This window comes from Electrona antarctica (assembly GCF_951216825.1).
Source record: "Electrona antarctica genome assembly, chromosome: 9".
Lineage (NCBI taxonomy): Eukaryota > Metazoa > Chordata > Actinopteri > Myctophiformes > Myctophidae > Electrona > Electrona antarctica.
The window spans coordinates 34,590,574-34,615,057 of NC_136790.1; the positions used below are offsets into that span (position 1 = coordinate 34,590,574).

The 24,484-nt window shown below is 42.7% G+C and overlaps 2 protein-coding genes across 2 annotated transcripts; both read left to right on the forward strand.

The window, feature by feature from the left end:
* Nucleotides 1–11,363: 11,363 nt before the first annotated feature.
* LOC306929929 (scavenger receptor cysteine-rich type 1 protein M130-like) lies at nt 11,364–16,049 on the forward strand (the record flags this gene model as incomplete). Its single annotated transcript, XM_079510667.1, has 8 exons — nt 11,364–11,514; nt 12,940–13,245; nt 13,337–13,645; nt 14,011–14,316; nt 14,408–14,710; nt 15,413–15,718; nt 15,810–15,931; nt 15,975–16,049. The coding sequence occupies exons 2-8, from the start codon at nt 13,128–13,130 to the stop codon at nt 16,047–16,049; spliced, it is 1,539 nt and encodes a 512-aa protein (XP_079366793.1). The 5' UTR covers nt 11,364–11,514; nt 12,940–13,127.
* Nucleotides 15,988–23,003, forward strand: LOC306929495 (uncharacterized protein). The gene is made up of 11 exons (XM_079510042.1): nt 15,988–16,109; nt 16,824–17,129; nt 17,221–17,532; nt 17,878–18,183; nt 19,310–19,618; nt 19,784–19,887; nt 20,023–20,138; nt 20,846–20,968; nt 21,113–21,325; nt 22,163–22,285; nt 22,553–23,003. The coding sequence occupies exons 1-11, from the start codon at nt 16,067–16,069 to the stop codon at nt 22,737–22,739; spliced, it is 2,142 nt and encodes a 713-aa protein (XP_079366168.1). The 5' UTR covers nt 15,988–16,066; the 3' UTR covers nt 22,740–23,003.
* The last annotated feature ends 1,481 nt before the right edge of the window (nt 23,004–24,484 follow it).

The window sequence follows — 24,484 nt, forward strand, 5'->3', positions numbered from 1 at the left end:
TCGCTTAGTTTAGTAGCACAAATCAAAACGGCATGCCGTCACGGCAGCATTTAGAGTTTGATTTAATCCCGTGGATACTAACGACTGCGGCATCGCATTCACATGCGCTGCTATCAACGCACGGCTTAAATTTCAGTTGAATAACGTCACACCAGACAATAATAACCACACTTGTGGTTATTAGTGTGGCACAATTCAACTCTGTGTGCTGGTCCCAACACACGGTAATTTATTTCTGTTACAAATTGTGGTCACTTTAGTGACTATACACCGATCTACGCTGTTTAGTTTAAACAGCACGGCAACCGAATAAGTTCAAACCGTCGCAGTTGAACTATTCTGAATTAAAACAACTTTAAATTGCAGATCCCTTTAGTGACTGCTAATTTAAAGTCCTTTACAACGCGGTAGCAATTTAAACTGTAATATGTCAAACGGCTTCGGTTCAGACTATATTATATCTTAAATATGCCCGGGCGCGTGTTGAGCTGCACGCTGATCCCAGCGTACGGCCCTTTCTTTCTGTTCAAACTAGGCACTTTAGTGGCTCTATGGTTTTAACAGTTCGCACGGCGGCGAATTAACTTTCGCACGGCGGCGAATTACTTTAATTTGGTTACAGTAGGCCTCGTAGTGGCCTTATCGAGCTAACTGCGCATTTTAGTAGCGCAGCACTTTAAAACCGAATATGTTAAACTGTCTCAGTTTAACTGTATTCCGCTTTAAAGTATAAGTCGCTGCTCGCAGCGATTTAAAACTAGTAATATGTCTAGATTATAGGCTATATTACGAGTCAAACCGCCCGGCCACGATGTAAAACTGTGCGCTGATGCGCACGGTACAAATCTTGTTTTAAGTCAAGTCACGTCAGTGACGCACTACGATTTAAAACTGTTCGGTTATTTGGCGATGTTGTGCCCGGGCTCCGACCAGCCCATGCAGTAGGCAGAGTTAAAGTGACTAACACGCACAGTGAACTAAATGCTCCAATGATAGCTTATATTTGATGAACTCAAACGTGCATTTTATAGGGTTTTTATTAATTCATGTTAATCATAAACACTTACAATCATACATTCACACGTTCTGTTCACACTTCCCCCCAACACAAGATGAATACAGTATCCCGGCCTGGATTACAGGTCCTATTGGTCTGTGGTTCTATCCTAACTCTGTCGGTAGGGTTTACTATCATTTTACACTCTAAGACTCCCAGATCATGGTACAGCTTAGCTTGTCATTGTTGACTCTCAGACTTAGTTCAGTGACACATTAATGGTGCATTAATGGTACATTAAGTGACACTATGTGTTATTATGTGGTTTTAAATCTACCTTAGCATTCAGTCAATGGAGAAAAGAAACATAAACTAGAAAAAGTGCCCTTCCGGGCACAGGTCTCCACCAGGAGGATAGGAGTGTGTGTGATGTTTGGCAAAATGTTTAGGAGGATGTTTTTTTGTATTTGTTTTTGCAACAATTTGCTTCATTTTGTTGAGGAAATGCAGAGCCAGATCACTCATAGCATCTCTGAGGATAGAATTCTGGATGAGCAAGACATGTGCAGCATTTTGTACAAAACGGGCCACTCCTGAAAACTTTGGAAGGCAATCTTAGCCAATCAGTGTACAATCTGAGAAATCCAACAGACTCGTCTTGATCACATGACTACAGAGATCATGTGTACCGATTGCCATGTCTTCATACGCCTTTGATGGCAATTGGATGATTTGAGGCATTTTGTCCAAAAATGTGTTTTGCAAAAATCAACCTGTTGGTGGCGCTATAACAGGCCAATGTGAAAAGGGTGGGATATATTCCTCAGCCTAGTAAGAAAATGTGTGAAAGATTTCACGTAAATTGCATGCTGCGTTCATGATTTGAGGCTATTGTTCAAAACGGGGCAATCTTGCAAACTGTGAAAGCCAATTATAGCCAATTAGGATGGAATATGAAATATCAGACAGATCCGACTTGAGCACATGACCATAGAGATACTGTGTAACGATTTGTGAGATTTTTGGACAGAATCTGGAGGAGTAATATCAAAAAATGTGTTTTTACAAAAGTCGGCCTCCTGGTGGCGCTATAAAAGGCAGATGCGGAAAATGCAGGTCAAAGGTTTGTCCTTGGCCTCTAGGGAGTGTGCATGCAACGTTTCACGCAGATCTGTGCAGTTTTAGGTAAAAAATGTGAAAAGCTGCCTCATGGTGGCGCTATAACAGGCCGTTCTGGAAAATGTGGGGCAGAGGTTCATCGTTGGCATCCAGGGAGTGTGTGTGCAAAGTTTGGCATCGACCGGGTTAACGGTGCCGGAGATTAGCTGTACACAGACGGACGGAAGGAAGGACGGACGGACGGACACACGGACGGAGTGCAAAACATACTCTCTCCCCATGCCTTCGGCCTGGTGGAGACAACTATAGGCCTTATTACTCACATTTCTAGTCAAAGATCTTTAAGATAAACCGTAAATATAAATGCATCGTTAGCACTTCACCAGGATGTGGTTTCACTTCACAACTTCACAGCGTTCTATTTTGATAGGAAGCGGTTATCCTTAAAGGGGAAAACCACCCATTTTCAACATTTTACTATGTCATTAATATACCTTAGAGCTGTTGTGTGGAAATAATAAAAAAGTCCCCCCATTTTGTGTTTCCTAGAACTGTAATTATGAAAAAAAATCATTAACATGGTGAAACACATCTTGATGTCATCATCACACACACGCACACACACACGCACGCACGCACACGTACACACACACACACACACACACACACACACACACACACACACACACACACACACACACACACACACACACACACACACACACACACACACACACACACACACACACACACACACACACACCCACGCACACTTGCGGCTCTGTGAAAACTGTGTAGGTATGTTCAGTTGAATCTTCATGTGGAATGTGTATATAAATGAATTTAAACACAGATTCTCCTTCATATCCATACCTCTATGATCCATTGTTTATGAAATTGTATTTAAATTGTATTTGTTGTATTCGTTGAAACTTACAGTTGCACATAATTCTCTCAAAGGCAGCCAGGCCTAAGTCCCTGCATGAATGCCTTCAACGCCAACTGACTGGCACGTGGCAGGTGCACACATAGAGATCAAAGGGCACGTGGCAGGTGCACACATAGAGATCAAAGGGGACTTGAGCCCCTGCCCTGTTACCCGTCTCTGTAAAAAAAAAAAAAAACGACTCAGTCATAACTGCCCGGTGCAGCAAGCTCTTGTACAGTATGTTTTTGTTCGTTTCCGACGTTCTTTTGTTGGTTCACTCACTGAGTTTGGTTTGGTTTGGTTTGGTTTGGTTTGGTTTGGTTTGGTTTGGTTTGGTTTGGTTTGATTTGATTTGATTTGATTTGATTTGATTTGATTTGATTTGATTTGATTTGATTTGATTTGATTTGATTTGGCACAGTATGAAACAATACAAAAGGGAAAATACGTATAGAATCTTTTTTTTTAAAGCAAGAAGCCCAAAGGGCTTATACGAGGCCTCAAGCATTTATAGCATAAAGAAGAAGTCTAGAACAAAACACAAGACTTGATGATCTATTCTATAACATGCATGATTATCACAAATGGATTCTCAACATAGATGGCATATAAGCTTCTACAGTATATTATGCAATCTGCCTCTGCCTCTCATCTTGCACTTGGGTCCTATACCTACAACCGTGACAGAATGTTTTAGTGTTAGTCTAGTTTTAGTCGGCTAAATCTACAGTTGATTTAGTCAACTAAAATGTATTTTGGCGGGCCTTGATGCTGTCGTAATAACAGCATCTCACAATGTGAGCTTGTAGATCTGCTATTTTCAGCATGCAATCAAGTGTGAAATGACTTATACTGGATCCACTAGTCCCTAACATTTTAGTCTAGTTTGTATTTGCTGACAAAATTATAGTTTTCATTTAGATTCCATTTAGTTTTCGTCAGCGAAAAAAGGTAGTCGACGAACATTTTTTGTCATTAGTCGACGAAATCTACACTAGTTCTAGTGGTCATGCTAGCAGCTTCCTGTCACAATGTCAGTGAGAAAGCTACGAGGTTAAAGATAAAATCACACACCGATGAAGAGATAAAAAGGAAGAGAAGAGCTCATCATGTGCCACACAGATAGAGAGACGTTAGAGCGGACGTCTTGTTCAGAGCAGTGTTAATTATTTTACAATATTTTGATTTAGTCTTATAGTCTTAGTCTTTTGAATAACACACCATTTAGTCTTAGTCCTATTTAGTCTTAGTCCTTAGTCGACTTAGGCTTTAGTCTTAGTCTTAATGCAAGGTTAATTTTGCCAGAAAAGATTTAGTCTTAGTCTTAGTCTTTTGAATACCTGCACCAGTTAGTCTTAGTCTTTTGAATACCACACCAGTTAGTCTTAGTCTTTTTAATACCTGCACCAGTTAGTCTTAGTCTTTTGAATACCACACCAGTTAGTCTTAGTCTTTTGAATACCTGCACCAGTTAGTCTTAGTCTTTTGAATACCACACCAGTTAGTCTTAGTCTTTTGAATACCACACCAGTTAGTCTTAGTCTTTTGAATACCACACCAGTTAGTCTTAGTCTTTTGAATACCACACCAGTTAGTCTTAGTCTTTTGATTACCTGCACCAGTTAGTCTTAGTCTTTTGAATACCACACCAGTTAGTCTTAGTCTTTTGAATACCACACCAGTTAGTCTTAGTCTTTTGAATACCTGCACCAGTTAGTCTTAGTCTTTTGAATACCACACCAGTTAGTCTTAGTCTTTTGAATACCACACCAGTTAGTCTTAGTCTTTTGAATACCACACCAGTTAGTCTTAGTCTTTTGAATACCACACCAGTTAGTCTTAGTCTTTTGAATACCACACCAGTTAGTCTTAGTCTTTTGAATACCTGCACCAGTTAGTCTTAGTCTTTTGAATACCTGCACCAGTTAGTCTTAGTCCTATTTAGTCTTCTGAAAAACCTTAGTCGACTTAGTCTTTAGTCTTAGTCTTAGTCAACACAATTAACAGTGGTTCAGAGCAGAGGGACTGAATCTGGACACAGATATGACTCCGTTAGTGATGCTGTTGATTCCGTTGCTGTGGAGCTCAGGTAGGAATTCTACAAATGTCTTTTAAATATTTTTTTCTGAAAAAGCTGCTTGTTGTTCCAGGGTCCCCCCCCCCCCCCCCCCGCCAGAAGCGAAGATTTGCGTTAAAAATTACACATTTTCACGATTTTTCAAAAATATATATTTATAATATTGCCATGCATCATCATTAAATCTTTAAATCACTCAATGTTTTTTGGGTGGCGGGAAAACCCATCTCTGGTTTGTTTGTTGGTTATTGTGTATATTAAACCTAGTTGGAAACAAACTTCCAGAGGATGCGAGCATTTTCATGTTTAATGTTGAAATTTTAAGTGTGTGTAATTGCAAAGTATGATGGAGAATTGAGTAGCCACTGAATGACAGAGGATATCATCCTGAAGATAAATTAATGAACGAATGAATGAATGGCTGAATGAATGAATGCATTGATTAATGAATTAATGGATTCATTAAAATATATATCATATATCATGATAGAGCTTCGAATGAGATAGAGACTTCAGTGGAGCTTTTTCAGCATCACCAGTGTATAAATTGAATCTTGTTGACCATCAGGGCAAAATTTGTGTCAGATCCTGTGTCTATAGGTGAGACATGACCTTTGACACGATCTAAATGTCTCAATAGCAGTGTTGGGTGCATTACTTTATATGTGGAATATATTTCTTATTACCTTAATTTTAAAGTAATTAGGGCGACTGTGGCTCAGGAGGTAGAGCAGGTCGTCCAATGATCCATGGGTCGGCGGTTCGAATCCCGGCTCCTCCTGTCTACATGTCGAAGTTTCCTTGGGCAAGACACTGAACCCCAAATTGCTCCCGATGTGCTGGTTGGTACCTTGCATGGCTTCCGCCGCAATCGGTGTTTGAATGGGTGAATGTAATGCACAATCTATGTAAAAGCGCCTTGGATAAAGGCGCTATATAAATGCACCATTTACCATTTACCATTTGTATTACATATTACTGTCTGAGCAAGAGTAATATATTAATATTACTATTACTTTTTTTTTAAATGCTCAAATTGAACAATTAAATATTTAGTATAATTATAAAGTATATATTGCGTAGACCAGTGGCGTATTTACAATCAGGCGAGGCCAAGCGGCCACCTGGCCAAATCCATTTGAAAAAAGAGAGGACAAACACCAGACCTGAGAACTATTAGTGGGCAGCGGATTTGCCAGTGTGCATAGAGCGCCACCCTCAATCACCCATACAAATGCATGCCTTTCAGCCTTTGTAGCCTTTATACGCATCTGGCAGGCGGGACGACACATCTTGCCTGCCCAAAATGTAATTCCTGAAAACGCTACTGGCGTATAGACCTACCCCATCCTACTCAGCTATGGACAGTTAACACAGGAGCTAAATGTATTCCTTGAATTCATGGAAGCCAATAAATAATTTGATGACAAATTATAGAAAATAAGTAATTCTTTAACTTCTGCAGTTGTCACATAATGTCACAAGACAGAGCCACGGGCAACGAGACAGACAGACAGACAGACAGAAAGTAATACAGAAAGTAATGTAGTAATACAGAAAGATTTTTATAATATATTACAATTATTTTGTTAAGTAATGTATTATAGCCTGGGCCATGGCTCAGCGGTCCAGGCACCTTGGCTGGTAATCCAGTCTGGCAGTGTCCTGCGGGTTCGACTTCCGATCCTGATGGCCTTTACTGCATGTCACCCCCCCCCCCCCCCATCTCTCTCCCCATTTCCTGTCAGCCTACTGTCTGTCCCTCCATAAAAAATATAAAATAAAGGTAACTTACGTAACTTACGTAACTTAATATATTACGTAATATATTAAGTTACGTAGTGTGTATTGCCCAACACTGCTCAATAGAATGGAGACTAAATACAACCACCCAAATTATGTTCAGTCAGACAACTCAAGAAGGATGTAATATATATTTATTGAATATAGATGAGCAATACAGTATATTTATTATGGTTTGGCGATGTATTGGATCTGCTTTTTAGGTACTCAGATCAAGCGCATCAGTCCCGACCATGGGACTCCGAATCCCCCGTACCTAAACAGTAGATCCAAAACGACAGGTGGTAGCTGGGGTGGAGGTGGGTGCGCAGCAGGTTTGTATACAGCGGCACGCTGATACAGCAGCAGCAAGCAAGGTTGTATAGTGCAGCGTGCAGGTATACGGTAGCAGCAGCGAGCAAGCAAGCAGGAGGAGGAATGCAAACCTCCGGTTAAAGTAGCCGGTATGAAGATGGAGTGAGAGTGTGATTGGCTAAGTGAATCATGTGAATGAGAGCGTGATGCTGAGGTGGCCCAATTAACGGCCGGCAGCAACTGCACTGAGGTTCCCTGACTGAACTTGCTCTGCGCATGTCTACGACAGGCACAAATGCTCATTTATATCAGTGGTTCCCGAAACCTTTTAGCTCAAGACCCAAACTAGTGAAATTATAGCACTAGACATGCTCGTAGGGTGGAATTCTCCTATCTGACTTTTGTTTTGTGAATCTGTTAATGTTAATGTAATGAGTATTCACGAATCATGTTCTGTTGTTAAGTAGGATATAGGCATTTATAAGCTTTCAGCTTCTGCCTATATTCCTTTTGATCATCTTCATGTTTTTTTGTAACAGCTTCCATTCATTGTTGTAAATATTGTATTTGAAACTGAAGCCTGATCAAATAAACTAAATAAACTAAAACTAAGCCCCTAAAGTTTAGGGGCTGCATGTCATATGTGACCTGCAGCCTTAGTGATCTACTGGTAGATCGCAATCTACCTTTTGGGCACTCCTGGCTTATAGTTATAGAGTCTGTTATTACCTTTGCCGCCAAGTAGGAATCCTTGGCCTTGAACAGAACAATGCCCTCAACGGGGTTGTTAAGGTGGCTATATGGTGGTACAGTTCACCTGCCTGAGTCATAAATATGAGAAGCTGGTGCTTAAGAAAGCGTCTTCTATCAGAGCAGACACCCTGCACCCCCTAAATCGGGAATATGAATGAGTGCCTTCTGGCCAACGGTTAAAGACCCCTGTATAATAAATAACCTTGTACCAATTTTCATTCATATACCCACTTCCATTCCTACCATTTACCCATTTAGACCTGACGTCGACATTTAAAAAAAAATCTTCTAAATCCTGACAGTTTTCTGAAATACATATGTTTCTATATCAGTGTTGCTCAATATTTCATGTCAAGGTAATTCATGTAATTGGCCGCCGACTCCCATCTGAAAATATTTAGTTCCAGGGACCCCCAGAAGCAAATATTTGAGTTAAAAATGTTTGCTGTGAAAGAATATATATTCAAAGATTTGCGCTACATTTGCACTCGTGGCGCGCTATGAGCTTGTAGATCTGCTATCTTTCAATAGCTAAAGTATAACATAACGCAACAAAAACACCAAAAGGGGTTCCCGCCCAGAATGGGTTTTAATAAGGGAAACAGAAGGTGTTTTTGTTGTGAGGTGGGCGGAAGGATGGTTTGCAGTTTGCACTTCATTTAATCTGTTATCAGGATCTTGTGACTGTATTTGTCTGTTTTTTTTAACCAGCTATAACATGAATAGCCCAATTTGGAACTTGACCTTGATCGTGTGCGTGCATGCGTGCGTGCGTGCGTGCGTGTGTGTGTGCGTGCGTGCGTGCGTGCGTGCGTGTGTTTTGCCTCCTCAGATCTCCTGGCTAATGAAATGCAAATCACAACCGGTAAGGACAAATGAAAGAAGAACTAATAACGATACATTCCAGACTAAATTGATATATATATGTATATATTTTCCTAATTAAAGTAATATTACTTTGTGTTATTGGTGTGTGTGTGTGTGTGTGTGTGTGTGTGTGTGTGTGTGTGTGCGTGTGCGTGTGCGTGTGTGCGTGTGCGTGTGCGTGTGCGTGTGTGCGTGTGTGCGTGTGCGTGTGAGAGAGAGAGAGAGAGAAATAGACCTGATGATGATGATGATGATGATTCATTGTACATCTTTTTACTCTTGTTCTTTCTTTCTCTGTATTGTAGTTTATGTTGATATTTTTATTGACCAAAAATGCATATGATATACGTTGTATTTTGCACATTATCTGTCAAAAATGTTAAATAAAAAAGTTTGCTTATTTCCATTGTAGTACAGTTATACCCCTTGTTTCTAATTATTGATCAGAATGTTTTCAGTCTGTGTCTTTTCCCAAAGTGCTCAAATGTGGACCAAAAAGGTCTTGTGTGAAGGCAATGAGTCTGTTCTCCTGAACTGTTACCTCAGCATCAACTAGATACACATGCTCACCTGGAATATTTGATAATGAAATTCATATATGAAACATTCTGTGAACTTGAGTCCCTTGTCTCTGTCTGTACAGAGCCTGGTGACGTCAGGTTGGTGGGAGGAGCCAGTAAATGTACTGGTAGACTGGAGATGCTGGGCTGGATGAGACACCAGAGAGACTGGAGACCAGTGTATGACTCTGACTGGAACCTCAACTCATCAGCTGTAGTGTGTAGACAGCTGGACTGTGGCTCTGCTGTTTCAATAGAATGGAGTTCTGGTTCTACAGATCAAAGTGTGTGGTGGATTACATCTTCCTGTGTCGGGTCTGAGTCTTCACTGAGGGAGTGTGCAACAAAGAGGTCTTCGTATTACCATTCCAGGAGACTGAAAGTGATCTGTTCAGGTAGACTCACAGAGTCTCCAGACTCTGTGAGGTTGGTGAATGGGTCTAGTTCATGTTCAGGCAGAGTGGAGGTGAAGTCTAATCAGTTGTGGGTCTCAGTGTGTGAAGGTGACTTTGACCAGCAGGATGCAGAGGTGGTCTGTAGGCAGCATGACTGTGGGGCTCCTTCAGTCCTCCAGGGGGCGCTCTATGGAGAAGTGAATGCTTCAATGTGGACCAAAGAGTTCCAGTGTGAAGGCAACGAGTCTGTTCTCCTGGACTGTAGAACCTCAAACTCAACTGGAAACACCTGCTCACCTGACAAGACTGTTGGACTCACCTGCTCAGGTAAAGGACACAACTACACTTTTGGTTTCAATTATTTTACAAGAAAATTCATAATATAAAATATTCTGTGAACTCTCTTGTCTCTGTACAGAGTCTGATGATATCAGGTTGGTGGGAGGAGCCAGTAAATGTACTGGTAGACTGGAGATGAAACACCAGAGAGAGTGGAGACCAGTATCTGTTCGGTTTGACTCTGACTGGAACTTCAACTCATCAGCTGTAGTGTGTAGACAGCTGGACTGTGGCTCTGCTGTTTCAATAGAAAGAAGTTCTAGTTCTGCAGATACACATGTATTGAGGATTACATCTTCCTGTGTCGGGTCTGAGTCTTCACTGAGGGAGTGTGTAACAACGAGGCCTTCATATTACCGTCCCAGCAGACTAAACGTGATCTGTTCAGGTAGTGTGTGTGTGTGTGTGTGTGTGTGTGTGTGTGTGTGTGTGTGTGTGTGTGTGTGTGTGTGTGTGTGTGTGTGTGTGTGTGTGTGTGTCTGTAAGAGATTTGATGAAGATGATGATAGCATTGTATTCTGTTTACTCTTTAGTCCCACTGTTATCTGTCTTTCATTGTGTGTAATGCGGTTTGATATTTTGATGTTTTTATTCTCTCTCTCTCTCTCTTTCTCTCTCTCTCTCTCTCTCTCTCTCTCTCTCTCTCTCTCCAGACTCTGTGAGGTTGGTGAATGGGTCTAGTTCATGTTCAGGCAGAGTGGAGGTGAAGTCTAATCAGTCATGGGTCTCAGTGTGTGAAGGTGACTTTGACCAGCAGGATGCAGAGGTGGTCTGTAGGCAGCTTGACTGTGGGGCTCCTTCAGTCCTCCAGGGGGCGCTCTATGGAGAAGTGAGTGCTTCAATGTGGACCAAAGAGTTCCAGTGTGAAGGCAACGAGTCTGTTCTCCTGGACTGTAGAACCTCAAACTCAACTGGAAACACCTGCTCACCTGACAAGACTGTTGGACTCACCTGCTCAGGTAAAGGACAAAACTACACTTCAATTATTTTATAATGAAATATATATATATATATATATATATATATATATATATATATATATAAAATATTCTGTGAATTTTCTTGTCTCTGTACAGAGTCTGATGATATCAGGTTGGTGGGAGGAGCCAGTAAATGTACTGGTAGACTGGAGATGAAACACCAGAGAGAGTGGAGACCAGTATCTGTTTGGTCTGACTCTGACTGGAACCTGCGGTCATCAGCTGTAGTGTGTAGACAGCTGGACTGTGGCTCTGCTGTTTCAATAGAAAGAAGTTCTGGTTCTGCAGATCAACATGTATGGAGGATTACATCTTCCTGTGTCGGGTCTGAGTCTTCACTGAGGGAGTGTGTAACAACAAGTTCTTCGTCGTCCACTGGTAGTCTGGAAGTGATCTGTTCAGGTATTGTGTGTATGTGTGTGTGTGTTCTATGGTGGTGCAGCCAAGTACAAATGGGTATCTGCTTCCCTGACATCTGGACCGTTTCTGGAAAACCATGACTTTTGTCTTTTTCATATTGACTTTCAGGGCCCAGGTCTGACAGAAGTGTTGCAGATGATCTAGGAGCTGCTGTAGTCCTTCTTTACAGTTGGACAGCAGCACCAGATCATCTGCAAACAGCAAGCATTTAATCTCTGTGTTTCCGAGGGTAAGGCCAGGTGCTGATGAGTCCTCCAGTGATTTTGCCAATTCATTTATATAAATGTTGAACAGGGTTGGACTTAGATGGTTGCCCTGCATTACTCCTCTACTTTGGGGGAAGAAATCTGTTCTTTTGTTGCCAATTTTTACTGCACATTTATTATTTTGATAATAATTTATCATATTTAATAATATCATATGTTTTCCCCCCCACTCCACTTTGTAAAATTTGGAATAGCAGGCCCTCATGCCAAATCGAGTCAAATGCCTTTTCAAAATCTACAAAGCAGGAGAAAATGTTGGATTTGTTTTGATTAACATGTTTTTCTACAAGGGTGGGAAGTGTGTAAATGTGGTCGGTGGTTCGTTTTTTTTGGTATGAATCCAATTTGGCTTTTTCTCAGGATGCCATGGTTACTGAGGAAGTTCTGTAATCGGTTGTTAATGATTGAACAGAAGATCTAGCCCCAGGTTGCTGCTGACACAAATGCCTCTATAATTGTTCGGGTCAAATTTATCACCATTTTTAAAGGGGCATTCCACTCATTTTCAACATTTTACTATGTCATTAATATACCTTAGAGCTGTTGTGTGGAAATAATAAAAAAGTTCCCCCATGCTGTGTTTCCTAGAACTAGAGGTCTGAAAAAAATCATTAACATGGTGAAACACATCTTGATGATGTCATCAAGATGTGTTTCACCATGTTAATGATTTTTTTTCATAATTACAGTTCTAGGAAACACAAAATGGGGGGACTTTTTATTATTTCCACACAACAGCTCTAAGGTACATTAATGACATAGTAAAATGTTGAAAATGGGTGGTTTTCCCCTTTAAAGATGTGTTATTAGCCCTTGGTTCCAGATGTCAGGGAAATAACCTATACTCAGAACCATGTTAAACAGTTTCAACAAGGCAGTGTGAACTTTATGGTCAGCATGTTTAATCATATCATTTAGTATTCCATCGACACCACAAGATTTTTTGGTTTGCAGAATCTGGATTTCTTTTCTGTAATTTGGAAATCTAAAGGGTTTTGTTTATCTTTAATGACGGATTCGAGTAGTTCAAGTTTATTGTTTGTGTTTTTTTGTGCAAAATTAGGTGTGATTGGAGCATATAAATTCTCAAAGTGACTCTTCCATACGTCTCCATTTTGAATCTCTCTCTCTCTCTCTCCAGACTCTGTGAGGTTGGTGAATGGGTCTAGTTCATGTTCAGGCAGAGTGGAGGTGAAGTCTAATCAGTCATGGGTCTCAGTGTGTGAAGGTGACTTTGACCAGCAGGATGCACAGGTGGTCTGTAGGCAGCTTGACTGTGGGGCTCCCTCAGTCCTCCAGGGGGCGCTCTATGGAGAAGTGAATGCTTCAATGTGGACCAAAGAGTTCCAGTGTGAAGGCAACGAGTCTGTTCTCCTGGACTGTAGAACCTCAAACTCAACTGGAAACTACTGCTCACCTAACAAGACTGTTGGACTCACCTGCTCAGGTAAAGGACAAAACTACACTTTTGGTTTCAATTTTTTGATAATGAAATTCATGATATAAAATATTCTGTGAACTCTCTTGTCTCTGTACAGAGTCTGATGATATCAGGTTGGTGGGAGGAGCCAGTAAATGTACAGGTAGACTGGAGATGAAACACCAGAGAGAGTGGAGACCAGTAGTTGTGAATGGGTCTGACTCTGACTGGAACCTGGAGTCATCAGCTGTAGTGTGTAGACAGCTGGACTGTGGCTCTGCTGTTTCAATAGAAAGAAGTTTTGGTTCTACAGATCAACCTGTATGGTGGATTACATCTTCCTGTGTCGGGTCTGAGTCTTCACTGAGGGAGTGTGTAACAAATATGTCTTCGTTGTCCACTGGTAGTCTGGAAGTGATCTGTTCAGGTATTTTGTGTGTGTGTGTGTGTGTGTGCGTGTGTGTGTGTGTGTGTGTGTGTGTGTGTGTGTGTGTGTGTGTGTGTGTGTGTGTGTGAGATTTGATGAAGATGATGATAGCATTGTATTCTGTTTACTCTTTAGTCTCACTATGTAATCTGTCTTTCATTGTGTGTAATGTGGTTTGTTATTTTGATGTTTTTATTGACCATGTACAGTAGGTCAAGTAAAAAAAACTTGAGAACACTGTCTTCAAGCACACACACACACACACACACACACACACACTGAAGCACGCTCGCACGCACACACGAACACACAAGATTGTTCTTCTGTCTTTACGCCCCTCTCTCTCTCTCTCTCTCTCTCTCCAGACTCTGTGAGGTTGGTGAATGGGTCTAGTTCATGTTCAGGCAGAGTGGAGGTGAAGTCTAATCAGTCATGGGTCTCAGTGTGTGAAGGTGACTTTGACCAGCAGGATGCAGAAGTGGTCTGTAGGCAGCTTGACTGTGGGGCTCCTTCAGTCCTCCAGGGGGCGCTCTATGGAGAAGTGAATGCTTCAATGTGGACCAAAGAGTTCCAGTGTGAAGGCAACGAGTCTGTTCTCCTGGACTGTAGAACCTCAAACTCAACTGGAAACACCTGCTCACCTGACAAGACTGTTGGACTCACCTGCTCAGGTAAAGGACAAAACTACACTTTTGGTTTCAATTATTTGATAATAAAATTCATAATATAAAATATTCTGTGAACTCTCTTGTCTCTGTACAGAGTCTGATGATATCAGGTTGGTGGGAGGAGCCAGTAAATGTACTGGTAGACTGGAGATGAAACTCCAGAGAGAGTGGAGACCAGTAGTTGTTTGGTCTGCTGACTGGAACCTGGAGTCATCAGCTGTAGTGTGTAGACAGCTGGACTGTGGCTCTGCTGTTTCAATAGAAATAAGTTTTGGTTCTACAGATCAACATGTATGGCGGATTACATCTTCCTGTGTCGGGTCTGAGTCTTCACTGAGGGAGTGTGCAACAAATATGTCTTCGTTGTCCACTGGTAGTCTGGAAGTGATCTGTTCAGGTAGTGTGTGTGTGTGTGTGTGTGTGTGTGTGTGTGTGTGTGTGTGTGTGTGTGTGTGTGTGTGTGTGTGTGAGAGAGAGAGATTTGATGAAGATGATGATAGCATTGTATTCTGTTTACTCTTTAGTCCCACTATGTTATCTGTCTTTCATTGTGTGTAATGTGGTTTGATGTTTTTATTGAACATATATTTGTCAAAAGGTCAAGAAATTTTTTTTTGAGAACACTGTCTTCATCACACACACGTGCACACACACAACTGAAGCATGCAGGCAGGCACGCAGATAGGGGGGGGGGGGGGATTCGACCCCCTCAGTTTTATGACGAGGGGGGATTTCCCTGCCCCCAAAAAAAGCCATGTACCGTGGCTGCATGCGTTTTGCTGTGTTGGCAGTGTTTTGCCGTGAAATCCGAAAAAAAACGCGGAAAATCTGCGTAATTATGCGCAAAAGTTGGGGGGATATCCCCCCCTCCTCAATACATTTTTTGTGAGCGCTTTGTGCGCGCAGATAGCCCCCAAATATGTCCCCCGACTCCCCCCCAGTTATAAAATGCTATATGCGCCCCTGGTGGCACGCACGCACACGCACACACACACACACACACACACACACACACACACACACACACACACACACACACACACACACACACACACACGATTGTTATTCTGTCCTTACGCCGCTCTCTCTCTCTCTCCAGACTCTGTGAGGTTGGTGAATGGGTCTAGTTCATGTTCAGGCAGAGTGGAGGTGAAGTCTAATCACTCGTGGGTCTCAGTGTGTGAAGGTGACTTTGACCAGCAGGATGCAGAGGTGGTCTGTAGGCAGCTTGACTGTGGGGCTCCTTCAGTCCTCCAGGGGGCGCTCTATGGAGAAGTGAATGCTTCAATGTGGACCAAAGAGTTCCAGTGTGAAGGCAACGAGTCTGTTCTCCTGGACTGTAGAACCTCAAACTCAACTGGAAACACCTGCTCACCTGACAAGACTGTTGGACTCACCTGCTCAGGTAAAGGACAAAACTACACTTTTGGTTTCAATTATTTGATAATAAAATTCATAATATAAAATATTCTGTGAACTCTCTTGTCTCTGTACAGAGTCTGATATCAGGTTGGTGGGAGGAGCCAGTAAATGTACTGGTAGACTGGAGATGAAACTCCAGAGAGAGTGGAGACCAGTAGTTGTTTGGTCTGCTGACTGGAACCTGGAGTCATCAGCTGTAGTGTGTAGACAGCTGGACTGTGGCTCTGCTGTTTCAATAGAAAGACGTTTTGGTTCTACAGATCAACATGTATGGCGGATTACATCTTCCTGTGTCGGGTCTGAGTCTTCACTGAGGGAGTGTGCAACAAATATGTCTTCGTTGTCCACTGGTAGTCTGGAAGTGATCTGTTCAGGTATTGTGTGTGTGTGTGTGTGTGTGTGTGTGTGTGTGTGTGTGTGTGTGTGTGTGTGTGTGTGTGTGTGTGTGAGAGAGATTTGATGAAGATGATGATAGCATTGTATTCTGTTTACTCTTTAGTCCCACTATGTTATCTGTCTTTCATTGTGTGTAATGTGGTTTGATGTTTTTATTGACCATATATTTGTCAAAAGGTCAAGTAAAAAAAACTTGAGAACACTGTCTTCATCACACACACGTGCACACACACAACTGAAGCATGCAGGCAGGCACGCAGATAGGGGGGGGGGGGGGGGGGGGATTCGACCCCCTCAGTTTTATGACGAGGGGGGATTTCCCTGCCCCCAAAAAAAGCCATGTACCGTGGCTGCATGCGTTTTGCTGTGTTGGCAGTGTTTTGCCGTGAAATCCGAAAAGAAACGCGGAAAATCTGCGTAATTATGCGCAAAAATGGGGGGGATATCCCCCCCTCCTCAATACATTTTTTGTGAGCGCTTTGTGCGCGCACATAGCCCCCAAATATGTCCCCCGACTCCCCCCCAGTTATAAAATGCTATCTGTGCCCCTGGTGGCACGCACGCACACACACACACACACACACACACACACACACACACACACACACACACACACACACACACACACGATTGTTATTCTGTTTTTACGCCGCTCTCTCTCTCTCTCTCTCTCTCTCTCTCTCTCTCTCCAGACTCTGTGAGGTTGGTGAATGGGTCTAGTTCATGTTCAGGCAGAGTGGAGGTGAAGTCTAATCACTCGTGGGTCTCAGTGTGTGAAGGTGACTTTGACCAGCAGGATGCAGAGGTGGTCTGTAGGCAGCTTGACTGTGGGGCTCCTTCAGTCCTCCAGGGGGCGCTCTATGGAGAAGTGAATGCTTCAATGTGGACCAAAGAGTTCCAGTGTGAAGGCAACGAGTCTGTTCTCCTGGACTGTAGAACCTCAAACTCAACTGGAAACACCTGCTCACCTGACAAGACTGTTGGACTCACCTGCTCAGGTAAAGGACAAAACTACACTTTTGGTTTCAATTATTTGATAATACAATTCATAATATAAAATATTCTGTGAACTCTCTTGTCTCTGTACAGAGCTTGATGATATCAGGTTGGTGGGAGGAGCCAGTAAATGTACTGGTAGACTGGAGATGAAACACCAGAGAGAGTGGAGACCAGTATCTGTTGGGTTTGACTTTGACTGGAACCTGCAGTCAAGTGAGATAGTCATAGTGTGTAGACAGCTGGACTGTGGCTCTGCTGTTTCAATAGAAATAAGTTCTAGATCTGCAGATCAACATGTATGGTGGATTACATCTTCCTGTGTCGGGTCTGAGTCTTCACTGAGGGAGTGTGCAACACCAAGGTCTTCGTTGTCCACTGGTAGTCTGGGAGTGATCTGTTCAGGTATTGTGTGTGTGTGTGTGTGTGTGTGTGTGTCTGTCTGTCTGTCTGTCTGTCTGTCTGTCTGTCTGTCTGTCTGAGATTTGATGAAGATGATGATAGCATTGTATTCTGTTTACTCTTTAGTCCCACTATGTTATCTGTCTTTCATTGTGTGTAATGTGGTTTGATATTATGATGTTTTATTGACCATATATTTGTCAAAAGGTCAAATAAAAAAAACTTGAGAACACTTGTCTTCATCACGCACGCACACTCGCACGCACACACACACAAGATTGTTCTTCTGTCTTTATGCCGCACTCTCTCTCTCTCTCTCTCTCTCTCTCTCTCTCTCTCTCTCTCCAGACTCTGTGAGGTTGGTGAATGGGTCTAGTTCATGTTCAGGCAGAGTGGAGGTGAAGTCTAATCACTCGTGGGTCTCAGTGTGTGAAGGTGACTTTGACCAGCAGGATGCACAGGTGGTCTGTAGGCAGCTTGACTGTGGGATTCCTTCAGTCCTCCAGGGGGCGCTCTATGGAGAAGTGAATGCTTTAATGTGGTCCAAAGAGTTCCAGTGTGAAGGCAACGAGTCTGTTCTCCTGGACTGTAGAACCTCAAACTCAACTGGAAACACCTGCTCACCTGACAAGACTGTTGGACTCACCTGCTCAGGTAAAGGACAAACTATGTTATCTGTCTTTCATTGTGTGTAATGTGGTTTGATCTTTTGTTTAGTTTTTATTGACCATATATTTGTCAAATGGTCAAATAAAAAAAACTTGAGAACACTGTCTTCATCAGTTGATGATGATGATGGCATTGTACGCTGTAGTCTCACTATTATCTGTATTTCACGGTGTGTATTTCTTTTCCCTTTTTTTTTGCATTCATTTATTATTATTTTGGAGAGAGTTTGTCAAAACTATGATTACATTTGGGAAAGTATGAGTGACATCTGCCACAGCGAGGCCAGTTTGGAAGGGTCTGCCTCTCTCCACCTGAGCAGTGGGGTGCAGGGCAGTTGAGGAGGTTCTGCCTCTCTCCACCTGAGCAGTGGGGTGCAGGGCAGTTGAGGAGTGCACCTGACCGTACCAATGAGCAGTGGGGCGGGTAGTTGAGCAGTGCACCTGACCGTACCAATGAGCAGTGGGGTGCAGGGCAGTTGAGGAGTGCACCTGACCGTACCAATGAGCAGTGGGGCGGGCAGTTGAGGAGTGCACCTGACCGTACCAATGATCAAAGCACCTAAGAAATGATACAAATAACACAAATGCACATCCCCATTGGAGATTGAGCCTAGCACATGTAGCACAGAACACATGCATCTATTCCATGCTGCATACATGTTACATATCTGATGGTTCAGCAAAGCACCCCTGTCTGGGGTGCATACTTAGTTTAGACTAGTCATTGGTTAGACATGGGTTAAGGTTAGGTTTAGGTGTGCTGCCCCATGGGAGGTTAGGGTTAGGGCCGATTCATACTCCTATTTTAGAGCCGAATAAAAGTCGGTTCGGCTCAGTAGAGCCTACAATGTGACGTCATTTGAGGTTCGGGGGGGGTGGGGACCGTCCTAAAGTCGGCTCTTCGGTGCTACTGAAAATTTCTGACGAGCCGAAATCATTTCGGCACTACAGCGCCGAAACAGCGGTAAAATAGGAGTATGAATTGGCCCTTAGGGTGAGGGTTTGAGATAGGTTGTAGTTGTAGGACTAATGACTGGTCTAACCAAGGCAATGACTAGTCTAAACCAAAAACTGTCTAAACTAAGTACTGCACCCCCTCTGTCTTGTTCCAGACATTCTGTTTAAGCCATCAATCATGGTCTCTGGGGATCGGCAGCAGGGGCTGCTGGTGTTGGAGGGTTCTAACTTCGCCATCACCTGCTCCATCCGGCCGCAGTACACAGGAGGCTCCTTCCACATCACCGACGCTAAACATAATATAACCCAAGCCCAGACGGCTCGCCATCACTCTGCCAAATTCCAATTTCTTGCAGCAAACCACACCCACGAACGTTACTACAGATGTGTCTATCACATCAATATTTTCTCTGGTCAATTGTCCTCTGAGAGCGAACTCCTCTATATCACTGTCACTCTCGGAGGTAACCTATAGTGAACGCAACATTATTACACACAAACAGACAAGACACATTAAACTACATGCAATCAGAAATGGTGAATTTGATTAAATTAACCTTTTTAAGTTGAGAGCTGTTTCTTATACCGTGTTTTGTTCTTATTCCCACTTGTCTCCCTCCGACTCAAAGCATTTCCCCAGTGGTTATTTTACAGCCTGATACTTTTTGACATCATGGTTCTCCTACTGCTGCTGTTTCTGCTGTTATCCAAATGCCTCCATCGTCGTCTTGCGGTAATGTATACGTCTCGATGTAACGCAAGCCTGGTTTATAAAATGAGTAGCCTATTAGATTGTGTTTGTGTATTTAAGAGAGACTGATCTGATCCAGTAAGTTAAAGTTGTGGCCGGGTTGCTGTGTTTCTCCAGGTCACCAGCAGCTACAATGCAGGAGAGGAGACCATTGAGATGGACTATTATTGCCATTCTGTTTCTAGTGATGAAGCCGGACCCAGTGAAGACGCAGGAGTCCAGGACCTTAACAGGTACCTATCCATCCAGCCATCTTCAACCGCTTATCCGTAGTCGGGTCGCGGGGGCAACAGCTCCACCAGAGTGCCCCAGACTTCCCTCTCCAGAGCAACATCAGTGACTTCCTCCTGGGGGATTCCGAGACGTTCCAAGGCCAGTGAGTCGATGTATTTCCTCCAACTGCGCCTTGGTCTGCCCCGGGGTCTCCTCCCAGTGGGACGTGTGTCGAGGACCTCCCTAGGGAGGCGCCAGAGAGGCATCCTAACCAGATGCCGGGTACCTAATTAAGCAATATTACACGAGAGGGTGTTCTTTTCCGTCATCAGCACGGCTAGAAAGCTGTTTCAACCAATCAGATTGCTTCCTCGAAACTGTTTCAACCAATCAGATTGCTTCCTCGAAACTGTTTTAACCAATCAGATTGCTTCCTCAAAACGACCTGTTGTATAATTGTTATCACTACCTTTGATAGACACAACTGCTGTACCATTTGACAGTAATATAGCTGCGTATCGTTGCTGTGTGAAAACCTCTTGTGACCTCCTATATATATATATAGGTTTAATGTTCGTTTTTAGTTCAATGTTTGTTTTAAAAACGCCATTGACAATGATGGGAACATTTACGTCATCTTGTCCCTAACACAATGGAAGCCCCCCAAAAGTTTGAAAACCACTGATGCCATGTCCCAATAACTGCAACATGCTGTTCCTTCTGTTAGGTGGTACCGATCCAACATCACACGTGTGGAAGCAGAGTACCTCTTGTTGACTCATGGAATGGATGGAAGCTTCTTGGTCAGGCCCAGTAGGAGTACACCTGGGGTGTTGATTTTATCCGTTCGGTGAGTGTTGACAATGACTCTGTCCCCATGCCAGCCAATCATTATTTCAAAGCCTGTTGCATGTTGTCTGTCTGCATATAATCTGCTACTAATTTCTCTGAATAATGATCGTCTACTATTTCTTTTACTTTTATATTTTTACAGGCAAAACGGAGCAGTCAGAAACGTTAAGATCCGGGAGAGAGGAGACCACTGTGAACTTGATAGTGGGGAGACGTTCGCCACGCTGGCTGTCCTGGTCGAGTATTATATGGAAAATCGTGGGGAACTTAAAGACAAGAATGGAGAAGTTATCGAGCTCCTATATCCACTGCATTGTGAAGACGCCCTGGCTGAACAACGTAAAAACTTTTCAAGGTATAACAAACAAACAAGAAAAAGAGTATAGTGAAATGTCATTGATTGATTGATTGAAAACTTTATTGAAAATTAATTCAAAAGGATACAGACACGAGAAAGCCACTAGGCCTTTTTCCGGGACGGCTAGGGAACAATACAAAACGCAGACAAAAACAAAATACCTTTGTATTTTGCCCTGCCCCCCTTTCTTTTGGGAAATGGGGGCAGTATTCAGTATATGATGCTTAGCGTGATGTCAGAACAGAGAGAGTGTGATATAGGGGTGAGCAGGTCCAGAGCCTGGGCAGAGGCTTTTGTGCTGGTTCTGGACAACCGGCTATCCGACGGACTCGACACCTAAGAGAGCACATATGGATTTACAGATAGGCCAGTCAATCTAAGCTAAAAAGGGGCGTGACCCAAAATAAATTGCAAAAGTAATCGTTTCTTATGGTCCTTAGGTTCATCCAAATAACATATTAAAAATAGAGTATTATATAAATTGTGGATCATGGTAAATTCAGGGGTTGAAAGTTGGAGTACCAATAAAAACCCATATAGGCACCTAAGGCAAAAAGAAAATCTAATTTTAATTATGCTTGCATGTAATGTGTCAAACTAGGGGTATTTCATGATTCTGAATCCATTCCAAGCATTAGTTCTAAGTCATTAGTTCTAAGTTCTAAGTTCTAGGTCTAAATTAGGCCATAGCCACTTGCCCAAATGTGTGTGCCCAAATATGCTGACCTCATCACATTTGGGCACATTTGGGCTATGGCCGATGTTATGTAATCGTTCAATGATCATAACAAACCTTACGATTACTTTTCCCATTTCTTTTGTTCCTTTTGTTAGGTGGTACCGATCCAACATCACACGTGTGGAAGCAGAGTACCTCTTGTTGACTCATGGACTGGATGGAAGCTTCTTGGTCAGGCCCAGTAGTTGTACATCTGAGGTCTTTACTTTATCTGTTCGGTGAGTGTTGACAAAATAAATGTCTCTGTCCACAGACATTATTGCAAAGCGTGTGCATGTTGCCCGCCTTTCACATCTATCTATCTTTATCTATAAATGCACCAAGTCTCTCTGTGTGTACGTCTGACATAACTCCAGAACCGTTCGCCCCACGACTTCAAATTCGACACACGCATTCCCCAACGGGCACCGCTCTAGTACTGTATATTCTGCTACTAATATCTCATTTCTCGTAATGGATATTCCTTTTTACTGTTTTTTTTACAGGCATAATGGGGAAGTCAGACACATTAAGATCCAGAAAACAGGGGAGTTCTACGACATTGTTGGGGAGAAGTTCGCCACACTGCCTGACCTGGTGCAGTATTACATGGAGCAGGATGGGAAACTCAAAAGGAAAAATGGAGAGGTTATCGAGCTCAAATATCCACTGCATTGTTCCTACCCCCTATAAATGTTGTTGCTAGTTTGTTTTGCTTGAATATTTGCAGTTGGCCATAGTTTGAACTGCATCACGTTAGAGCAGGGCTGTCCAAAGTGTGGCCCGCATGCCAAATGCGGGGACGAACTTTATTCCGGTCCGCGGCTTCATACCTGAATTTTATTATAAACGGCCAGCCTGGGACATTTTTATTGTTAACCTGGGTATTTCCCAGAGTATAATTTGTCAGGATTCCTGCTTCCTTGTTGTCTGATTCTGAAGGGGTCAAAGAAACATCTGGTTACATTTGGTAATGTCAAATAAGGCTGAAAAAAGGCTGAGTTATTTGTGTTTTGTTCACAGCACACACCTGACAAAAGACCATTGATATGATGATGCCATATTTTTGGTATATGTAGAAATATGTTGAACTAGAAAAAGTGCCCTTCTGGGCACAGGTCTCCACCAGGAGGATAGGACTGTGTGAGATGTTTGGCAAAATGTTTAGGAGTAATATAAACATGTTTGCCTTTGATGGCAATTGGATGACTTGAGGCATTTTGTTCCAAAAATGTGTTCAACCAGGTGGTGGCGCTATAACAGGCCAATGTGAAAAGGGTGGGATATATTCCTCAGCCTAGTAAGAAAATGTGTGAAATATTTCACGTAAATTGCATGCTGCGTTCATGATTTGAGGCTTTTGTTCAAAACGGGGCAATCTTGCAAACTGTGAAAGCCAATTATAGCCAATTAGGATGGAATATGAAATATCGGACAGATCCGACTTGAGCACATGACCATAGAGATACTGTGTAACGATTTGTGAGATTTTTGGACAGAATCTGGAGGAGTAATATAAAAAAATGTGTTTTACAAAAGTCGGCCTCCTGGTGGCGCTATAAAAGGCAGATGCGGAAAATGCAGGTCAAAGGTTTGTCCTTGGCCTCTAGGGAGTGTGCATGCAACGTTTCACGCAGATCGGTGCAGTTTTAGGTAAAAATGTGAAAAGCTGCCTCATGGTGGCGCTATAACAGGCCATTCTGGAAAATGCGGGGCAGAGGTTCATCGTTGGCATCCAGGGAGTGTGTGTGCAAAGTTTGGCATCGACCGGGTTAATGGTGCCGGAGATTAGCTGTTCACAGACGGACGGAAGGACGGAAGGACGGACGGACACACACACGGACGGAGTGCAAAACATACTCTCTCCCCATGCCTTCGGCCTGGTGGAGACAATGACATTTGGTTACAATCTAAACATCATATTACATCAATTATGAATACTGTACTATCACATATTTATAGCATATAATATATAGCAAATACATACCGCTGGTCTCTGCCTAGACAACATGTATCACGTTCGATGGTATTGGTGAATCTAATTACACTTTGTGCCATACAGGATGGTCAGTGGCATCTGATTGGCTGAAAGTGTTAGTATGGAGGTGGGATCAGTCAGAAGGCTGCATTGACTATTCTGTATGGCACAAAGTGTAATTAGATTCACCAATACCATCAAACGTGATACATGTTGTCTAGGCAGAGACCAGCGGTATGTATTGGCTATATATTATATGCTATAAATATGTGATAGTACAGTATTCATAATTGATGTAATATGATGTTTAGATTGTAACCAAATGTCATTTATGTTTCTTTTCTCCATTGACTGAATGCTAAGGTAGATTTAAAACCACATAATAACACATAGTGTCACTTAATGTACCATTAATGCACCATTAATGTGTCACTGAACTAAGTCTGAGAGTCAACAATGA